The sequence below is a fragment of the Sorghum bicolor genome, chromosome 2 (genome assembly GCF_000003195.3).
Source record: "Sorghum bicolor cultivar BTx623 chromosome 2, Sorghum_bicolor_NCBIv3, whole genome shotgun sequence".
Classification (NCBI taxonomy): Eukaryota; Viridiplantae; Streptophyta; class Magnoliopsida; order Poales; family Poaceae; genus Sorghum; species Sorghum bicolor.
In genome coordinates this window covers 67808209-67818442 of record NC_012871.2, presented here as the reverse complement: position 1 = coordinate 67818442, position 10234 = coordinate 67808209, and the positions used below count along the sequence as shown (strand labels likewise).

The 10234-nt window shown below is 45.7% G+C and overlaps 2 protein-coding genes across 2 annotated transcripts; both read left to right on the top strand.

The window, feature by feature from the left end:
* LOC8080677 (putative amidase C869.01) lies at window positions 1505-4086 on the top strand. Its single transcript, XM_021453873.1, has 5 exons — window positions 1505-2287; window positions 2365-2579; window positions 2886-3122; window positions 3242-3431; window positions 3561-4086. Exons 1-5 carry the CDS (start codon window positions 1754-1756, stop codon window positions 3915-3917), a joined length of 1533 nt encoding a protein of 510 aa, XP_021309548.1. The 5' UTR covers window positions 1505-1753; the 3' UTR covers window positions 3918-4086.
* Window positions 5711-9052, top strand: LOC8080676 (putative amidase C869.01). The gene is made up of 5 exons (XM_002462813.2): window positions 5711-6258; window positions 6338-6552; window positions 6747-6983; window positions 7920-8109; window positions 8199-9052. The coding sequence occupies exons 1-5, from the start codon at window positions 5773-5775 to the stop codon at window positions 8553-8555; spliced, it is 1485 nt and encodes a 494-aa protein (XP_002462858.2). The 5' UTR covers window positions 5711-5772; the 3' UTR covers window positions 8556-9052.

Below are 10234 nucleotides of genomic sequence, written 5' to 3'. Positions count from 1 at the left end.
TCAACCCTAACAATGCCACTACTATAAAACCCCAACCACCAAATCAAATACCGCAAATTCTGTCGATTCTGCCCCAATACGTTGACCCTAGGCTATAAAAATCGTACCTTCATATAATCTAATCCCTAAACCGATTGTGCAAAGTATTCCTCCAATGAACACAAGTACAAAAGCTAGTGTTTGATGAACTCATTGTACTTAGGCGGGCAGAGGAGGGGGTTGATCTTCCAACACAACGGGCAGCTTTGACCGTTGAGGCTGCCTCCCACACATTCTCTCGCCTTCGTCGCCATCCACAGTATGCCGCCATTAGCTGCCGATTAACTTGTTCCCACCACTTGAGGAAGGTGAAACGACGAGAAAGAAAGAGAAAGGAGACACCGAGGCACACCTTACACCTATTGGACTAAAAGGGCCTCCGATCCAACAAGGATCTCTATTGGCATGCTAGCTAGGATATCGGGTCGGGTTTGCACTCGTTTGGACTAGTATTGACATCTTATAGGAGTTATCATACCCACAAATAAAGAAATATTCTTATAAATTTGGTAAAACACAAAAATCCCTCTCCAACAACTCCCTAAATCAACTTGGTATTTATTCCAACTACGTATCCAGGGGTGCCGCGCGCGTAAATTTCCGCACTTGCTATCGTGCACGTATCGCCGCGCTCGCGACCGCCTATGCCCCGCTCGGCCTCGCCCAGCTCGTAGGACCTCGCTGGGGACGTCACGGTCAGCTCGCCGCGCCGCCGCATGGGCAAGAGCATGGACGCAGGAGCGTGGTAGCTCGCCGCGGTCGGCTGGGGACGTCGCCACGGTAAAATATCGTCGCCGTCGGCTCGCTGGGGGCGTCGCGGTCGGCTCGCCCTCACCTCGCTCGCCGGACGCAGGAGCGTGGGAGCTCGCCGCACCGCCGCACGGGGGCGAGCAGGAGCCCACCGCAACCCCGCACACCGGCTTCGATCCGGTCTTGAGGATAGGGACCCTCGCGTAAATTGATTACTCTTGCTGGGTTATCTTGCAAAGTGTCATGACTCGTTGAAGTCACAGATCTTCTGAGAAAGTTCGAGGTCCCTTCTGAAAAGTACCTGTCCTCATCTGAATTCCGGATGCGGCAATGACAGGCGGGTCCTATCTGTTATCCTCTATTTTTACCAAGTGAGAATAATAACTTGTTGGAGAGAGGTTTTTTTTTGACTTGCCAAATGAAATAGCAACTTGCTAAAACTCAAGATTTTAGCAAGTGATTTTTACCAAGTTGTTGGAGATGTTAATGAAAGTTTAGACGTAAGTGACACTTCTAAATAATTATAAAGATCGCCAATATATTTTGCTTTATACAAAAACCTTTGGCGTCTGTCCGGGCCTCCGGGGACACTGCAACCTCGAAGTTGTCCTACACTACTTGTGGTCTGCCAAAAGAAACAAATAGTGTGCACACACCACCGTCAAAAGTTAGCTAGCAATGGTTAGCAAAGCTCTTATATCGCCATAACCTTTGGCATCTTTCTCTCGGGCCACTGCAACCTTGAAGTGGTCCGACACTACTTGTGGTCTGCCACTCATGAAGCATGTGAAAATGAAGCGCAAAGTGAATAGGAACAAATTAGAGCCAACGGTCAGGCAACAAGACATGAGCATCTGAAGTACTCAATCCATCCCAAATTTGTGCACACCACACACGGGCACTGCGCTAAAGTTAGCACTAGCAGATCGGCCGGACGACAGTCCTAGCCAGTAGCTAGCTAGCAATGGTTGACCTTCGTCTCCAGGTCGTCGCCACCGTCCTGGGCATGGTGGCCCTGGCGGCCGCTGCCGGCGGCAGCAGCTCCAGCGGCAAGCAGTCCGAGTTCCAGGAGGTCACCGTGGACGCCATCCATCAGGGCTTCAAGAACGGCAGTCTCACCTCGACGGCGCTCGTCCGGTTCTACCTGGACCAGATCGCCCGCCTCAACCCGCTACTCCACGCCGTCATCGAGGTGAACCCGGACGCGCTGGCGCAGGCGGCGCGCGCCGACGCGGAGCGCTCGGCCTCCCGCGGCCGCTGCGCCGTCGGCCTGCACGGAATCCCCGTCCTGCTCAAGGACAACATCGCCACGCGCGACAGGCTCAACACCACGGCCGGCTCCCTCGCTCTGCTCGGCTCCGTCGTCAGGCGCGACGCCGGCGTGGTGGCACGCCTCCGCCGCGCCGGCGCCGTCATCCTCGGCAAGGCTAACCCTTCCGAGTGGTCCAACTTCCGCCCCGTCGAGTCCGGCTGGAGCGCCCGCGGCGGCCAGACGCTGGTATTTGCCTCGATACTGCATCAAGACTTCGATTGGTATAGCAAATCTGATACTGCTTGCTATGCGTGAAATTACAGAATCCATACGTTCTGTCCGCGACGCCATGCGGGTCGAGCGCCGGGCCTGGCGTTGCCGCGGCAGCCAACATGGCAGCGGTGACACTGGGATCCGAGACCGACGGCTCCATCCTCTGCCCATCGTCGTTCAACTCTGTGGTTGGCATCAAACCAACTGTTGGGTTGACAAGCCGGTCCGGTGTCATCCCCATCACTCCTCTTCAAGACACTATTGGGTGAGAAACAGAAAATATCCACCGGTTATATTTTTAAACTCAAAAGTGTTTATATGTTGATTAGGACACGAACATAGTTCGAAATGTTAAACTCCAAGCACTGACTTCAAGTTCAATATGTACATATCTACTCCCTCGGTCCCTTTTACTATAAACTTGATCAAAGTTGAGCAAAACTGACTACATTGTTTGTTTGAGATTATCTGCCGAATGTGTCAGTAAATAGTACTTTCAGAGGCTCTGTAATTGGAAGGTGGGAATAGTAATTTATAAATAATGGTCATTGACCTCTGTTTGTCATTGCAGACCAATGTGTCGCACAGTATCCGATGCCGTCCATGTGTTGGACGTCATTGTCGGCTATGACGAGCTTGATGCTGAAGCCACCGGAGCAGCATCCAAATACATCCCGCACGGGGGATACACGCAGTTCCTGAGGATCCATGGATTGAAGGGCAAGAGGATCGGTGTCCTCGACGTGTTCTTTCAAGGATACGATGACATGCAATTGGCGGTTTACGAGAAGCATCTCGATACAATGAGGTACTCCCTCCGGCTGTTAATAGTAGGATACATGATAGTGTCTTGCAGCAGAATTATACTAACCGTAGGACAGCAGAATTATACTAATATTGATTAACTTCGTCTACTCTTCTTGAAAGGCAACAAGGCGCTGTCGTGATCAAGAATCTTGACATTACAACAAATTTCACTGATCTGGGTGAGCAAGAGATTCTGCTCATGGCTGCAGAGTTCAAGTTAAGCATCAATGCGTATTTGTCGGACCTACTGTACTCCCCAGTCCGCTCCCTTGCACAGATCATAGCCTTCAACAAAGCACATCCTGTAGAGGTAAACCAAATAGCTAGTATTTGACATAGTATTTCTGTCTTCCACTTTATTACAGAATCAGCAGGAGCGATTCCAGTTTATTTTCAAGATTTATATGATTAGATGATGGTATTTCCTGTTGTGTTGCAGGAGAGACTCAAAGATTTTGGGCAGCCAGACCTGATTGCCGCGGAGAAAACCAACGGCATTGGCACCAGGGAGAGAGCTGCCATCCAGCGGCTCAAGGAGATATCCACCAACGGGTTGGAGAAGCTGATGAAGGAACACCAGCTGGATGCGATCGTGGCGGCCAACAGCGACGCCTCCTCTGTTCTCGCCGTCGGGGGCTATCCGGGCATCGCCGTGCCGGCAGGGTACGACAAGCAGGGAGTCCCATTTGCAATATGCTTTGGTGGGCTCAGGGGCTACGAACCAAGGTTGATTGAGATCGGTTATGCGTTCGAGCAGGCTACCAAAGTCAGAAGGCCACCAACTTACAAGAGCTAGCAAACAAGATTGTAACTAGCATGATGGCACGCCATAAGGAATTTAATTGAAATAATTCAGTGGAAACAAGCACCTTGAAAAAGCTTTTTGGATTGTTTTTATTTGAACAATCACTTGATATACAATAGAATTATTCATTGTGAGACCATTTCATAATTTTTTGGTTGGATGAACCCATCCAACGAGAGTTAAGCATAGGGATATGTTAAATCCTCATATGCCAAGGTGTCGAGCACGCCAGCAACCACTGCTTGAGGGCTTGAGGATCCCAAGTGATAACAGCCCGAGCTTGACTCCAACCCGGCACTAACCCGAGCCAGCGCTCGAGCAGTGAACTAAAGTCCTGAGCAACAGGCAACCTGCCAGGCATCCGAGGCCTTGGCATGTATGGAGATTCCACAGTGCCAGCTCGTACTATGGATGTGAGGCGTTGTCTATCACTCCCTCGATAGGGTCACGCAATCGGCGTGACACAATCAGATAAGCAACTTCACCAACTCCATGAGCTATGGGCTCCATGGCCCATTCGTCAGCCCCTCTATCGAGGAGGCTTCGAGAAGGCTCACCCACGGGAGGCCAGACCTAGACAACTCCTAGCGGTCAAGTGTCATGCAATAGCAGTGATGCCAGGCGGCACATACAGGTCGTTCGACACCCTTTTTCGATGAAGCCAAGGTCCATCCACGTTGCGGTAGTACCCGACGCACGTAGTCCATAGACCAAAGCTCCAAACCGACTTGTACACGTCCTTTCTCGGAATATAAGGGGGGGAGGTTGGCTCCCATAGAGAGGGAGGCCAATGAGACACTAGAGATGTCAGCTAGATAGAGCAAGCAGATGAGAGAAATATTCCCCTAGCAACCCAGCAGGAGAGAGTGTCGGTGCCATACTCACTATGGAAGAACTTCACGGCCGACGAGCCATAGGATAGTGCCGACTACCAAACTCAATCTCTTTCTTTTTCCGTTGTAACCTTGATTTGGGTTTGTATTCATCTCACTGCTGGACATAGAGCCTCGATAGCTTGAACCAGGATAAAATCGTTGTCTCTCTTGTATTTTTTGAGTACCCGAGCCACCAAAAACCCATACTTTGACTTACGACGAATAACCACAATGCTTGTCACAATTACGAACCTATGACACCATCCATTGTTATTAAGGCAATCACGTGCAGTGCATGTCAAAGATGAAGTGACCATGGATAAGCACATTTCATTCTCCAAACCAAAACATGCAAGTAGTAAGAAGCCAATGGTGCCAATGCAACACTCAATTCCTTAAACCAAACGCCCCTTAATATATCCTCCCTTTGTCAATAAGAAATGTCATTCTCACTTGAAAAGTAAAAACATTTATTACTTTGACTAAACATATATGGAACCAACATATATATATAAGAAACTATTAATATTTTAGGTATATAATTAATATCATTAGATAGATTGTTGAACATATTTTCATAACAAATTCTATAATTAATATTTGCTAGTATTTAGTAAAGTTGAGTATAATTAACTTATTGAAAAATAAGGACACCAATTAAAAGTAACGGAGTGGTACTTAAGTATCCACTCTGTTTTTCAATAAATTAATTTATAGAGTTATCTTTAATTAATCTTTATAATTAATCAGATTTATACTAAAGTACCATGATACCAAAATATTATAATTAGATACACTGTAAAAATATATTTTTATAATACGTTTATTTGATGTCCAAATAATTATACTTTTCTTTCTTAGTAAGTTCAGTAAAATATAAAAAGGTTACTTATAAAATAATTTATTCAGAGGGACTAGTGAAACCGGACGACAGGTGATCAGACCTGCGCCTCCGGGTCCTCTCCGCTGTCATGGCCTTCGCGGCTGCTGCCGGCAGCAGCTCCAGCGGCAAGCAGTTCGAGTTCGAGGAGGCCACCGTGGACGCCATCCACCAGGGCTTCAAGAACGGCAGCCTCACCTCGACGGCGCTCGTCCAGTTCTACCTGGACCAGATCGCCCGCCTCAACCCGCTGCTCCACGCCGTCATCGAGGTCAACCCGGACGCGGTCGCGCAGGCGGAGCGCGCCGACGCCGAGCGCTCCGCCTCCGGCGGCCGCTGCGCCGTTGGCCTGCACGGCATCCCCGTCCTGCTCAAGGACAACATCGCCACGCGCGACCGGCTCAACACCACGGCCGGCTCCCTGGCGCTGCTCGGCTCCGTCGTCAGGCGCGACGCGGGCGTGGTGACCCGCCTCCGCCGCGCCGGCGCCGTCATCCTCGGCAAGGCCAACCCCTCCGAGTGGTCCAACTTCCGCCCCGTCAATTCCGGCTGGAGCGCCCGCGGCGGCCAGACGCTGGTATTTGCTATAGTTCAAAACTTCCGATCCATGTACAGTATACTATTTCAGTCGATCTGTTCTATGCTGGAAATTACAGAATCCATATGTTCTCTCGGCAAGCCCGTGCGGGTCGAGCGCTGGGCCTGGCGTTGCCGCGGCAGCCAACATGGCAGCAGTGACACTGGGATCGGAGACGGACGGCTCCATCCTCTGTCCATCGTCGCGCAACTCTGTGGTTGGGATCAAACCAACTGTCGGGTTAACTAGCCGATCTGGTGTCATCCCCATCATGCCTCTTCAAGACACGATTGGGTAAGAAACAGAAATACGCACCGGTTTACATTTGTAAACTCAAAAAGTGTTTATGTTGCTTTGGACAATGGACACACCAACATAGTTCGAAATGTTAAGCTTGAAGCACTGATTTCCAGTTCAATACAGATTTGTGTATATATGTAATAATTTGTAAATAGTAACGGTAATTTTACTTGTATTTGTCATTGCAGACCAATGTGTCGGACAGTATCCGATGCCGTCCATCTGTTGGACGCCATTGTCGGGTATGATGAGTTTGATGCAGAAGCCACCGGAGCAGCGTCCAAGTACATCCCACAAGGGGGTTACACGCAGTTCCTGAGGATCCATGGATTGAGGGGCAAGAGAATCGGTGTCCCTGATGTGTTTTTTCATGGATATGATGGCGTGCAAATGGCGGTTTATGAGAAGCATCTCGATACAATGAGGTACTCCTCCCTCTATCCGGATGTTTACTTGATGCGTCTTACAGCTGCCGGTAGGCCAATAGTTATAAAAGAACAGTAGACCAACTTTTTAGAAAATGGAAAAGTTCCGGCCTCTGTTCTCGCACACAGCCAAGTCTTACAAGTTTGTAGCTCAGTTGCTAATCAAGAATAAAAGGGAAAAGAGAATAATAAACAGAAGGAAAAAAACCATATGCAAATTCTATTATTGCTTCTCCACCCATTCTTGGTGAATATGTCCAGAGCAACAACCTCCAATGCTTTGCTCGCCAAACAGATAATCTCCCTTGTATCTGCATGCTGCAACAATGCCCAAAATGGCAGCCACTATATATGTTGCCTTGAATGTGGTCTGCATAAAAGAAGTATATTGTTTTTTTCCCTAAAAAACAAGATCATTACGTGTACACCAGATTGCCCAACAAAGAGCTGCAACCCCCACAAAAATTGACCAAACCTAAATATTGATTGGATGTAGGAGTAAAAGCTTGGTCCACTCGATCACGGTTAAAGAGTATTTTTCCAGACCAAACATCAATACATCCAAAACCATAACTTGTTTTAATTAAATGCTATAATTTTAGTTACTAAAACCATGAAAGCCTAAGAAGAAAGAACAACCCAGCCTATTCATTTGTGTAATTACTTTTGATGGTGTTGTAGCTTAGAGCAAAAGAAAAGTACCATCCAGGATTGGATTTATGGCTAGATGCCTTTGTGTAATTTTGCTTATCTTTTTTCTTACCTTTCTTTTTTTGTCTCTTGATGAGACTTTTCTTTTTAACTTTGTTGCTTTATTTTTTACTAAATTCCCGTAGGGGGTAAAACCCCTCCTGTTTCATTAAAAAAAAACTCAGGTGTCAGATGTATATACTGACAAGAAATTTGTGTTTAACTTGGTGTACTCTCCATGGAAAGGCAACAAGGCGCTGTCGTGGTCAAGGATCTTGACATTGCAACAAACTTGACTGATCTGGATGACCAAGAGAGTCTGCTGATGAATGCAGAGTTCAAGTTAAGCATCAATGCGTATTTGTCTGACCTACTGCACTCTCCAGTGCGCTCCCTTGCAGAGGTCATAGCATTCAACGAAGCGCATCCTGTAGAGGTAATAAACCAAATAGTATTTCTGTCATCCACATTACAGAATCAACGGACAACGGGAGCGAGATGGTTCTAACCCCTGTTGTGTTGCAGGAGAGACTCAAAGATTTTGGGCAGCCGGACCTGATTGCCGCGGAGAAAACCAACGGCATTGGCACCAGGGAGAGAGCTGCCATTCAGCGGCTCAAGGAGATATCCACCAACGGGTTGGAGAAGCTGGTGAAGGAACACCAGCTGGATGCGATCGTGGCGGCCAACAGCGACGCCTCCTCTGTTCTCGCCGTCGGGGGCTATCCGGGCATCGCCGTGCCGGCAGGGTACGACAAGCAGGGAGTCCCCTTTGCGATATGCTTTGGGGGGCTCAGGGGCTACGAGCCAAGGTTGATTGAGATCGCTTATGCGTTCGAGCAAGCTACCAAAGTCAGAAGACCACCTACTTTCAAGAGCTAGCTAATAAGAACTCAAGAAGGAGCTAGCATGGTGGCACGTCATAAGAACACTCCCAATGCAGAAACTATCATTGTTTCTATAGATTGTAGTGTCATCTAAGCATTTTGCTGATGTGGTAATATAGTTATTGAAGAGAGAGAGTAAAAGTCATAAAAACTGGGTCTAAGTTAGAAACCATGTCTACAAAAAATCCAAGACATGAAGTGATATGATTGACTAAGAATGGAGAGAGAATGAATGTGATTGGATATAAAAATATTCTATAGAAACTATCCATTGAGTCCATAGTTTCTATATATAGTGTCTAAAATTTAATGGATATGAAAATTATATGTAGTTTCTAGCATTAGGAGTGCCCTAAGGAATTTAGAGCCTAGCACATTTCATTCTCCAAACCAAAACATGCAATAAGGTAATGGTGCCGCGAACGGTTCAATTCCTGAAACCAAACGCCTAAATACAATTTCTTAGTGCAATGTAAGAAAATTTCTATTCTCGATGAAGACTCTATTATAAAGTTTAAAATTATTTATTATCTTGAACAATGTGGATTTAGAGTCTAAATAAGACTTGGAGTCTTATTTTTTCTACCTCTTTCTTCAATAAATATGTTGTGACATCAGCAAAATACCATAAATACTATGTAATTAATTATCTTGGACTCTGTGATAGAGTCTTGCATTGTGAGTGCCCTCACCAAGATAAGAATTACGAGATAAAAATGTTTGTTTTTTTCACTTTAACGGGTATAAAATCTAAGTCTAAGTCTCTAATCCATCATTTGGAGTCACATGTATAAAATCCGTTTCCTATATTTTTTCATTCTCCAATAATCTTTCTAGATCTTATGCACACTCTAGAGAGTCATTCTCGTCTTCTATTTTTAAATAGCGAGAAATCCGGGATAAAAGATGGCTATATTTAGATAGAGAATTGCATAACCATTTAGAAAAGCTGTTGGAAGATAATTTTTTACCAAAACCTGTATTCTAAGTCTCTTGGGGTTCCTCTTACATAATCTAAACACTGGCCTATTTAGGGGGTGTTTGGTTGGAGTTATTAAAGTTTAACAGGTATTGTATCATTTTTATTTTATTTGACAATCAGGCCAGTCTCATGCATAGTTTCGTGGCACAGTTACCAAAACTATAAACTAGGTAACCGAGCCACATGAGTTTTATGGGGATGAAACTCCTCTCTCATCTGACGAAACTCCTTCATTTAATGACCCTACCAAGTCAGCATTTTTGCTTATGTGGCACCCTATTTAATATGCATGACACTCTCATGAAACATGCATTGAGACTGGCCTCAGTGTCCAATCATGGACTAATTAGACTTAAAAAAATCGTCTTGGACTAATTAGACTTAAAAAAATCGTCTCGCAACTCTCTAGTTGTGTTTTTAGTTTCGCAAATAGTTTATATTTAGTACTCCCTCTATCTCAAATTATAAGTCATTTTAAGAATTTTGAAGAGTCAAAGCATCTCAAATTTGACCAGAAAAATTGTAAAATTTTATGATATCAAATAGATATATACTATGAAAATATAATTAGTAAAAAACCTAATAATACTTAATTAATATCATAAATATTATTATCTTATTATATAAATTTGATTAAATTTGAGATATTTTAACTCTCCATCTTATAATTCGACGATGGAGGGTTTGGATGT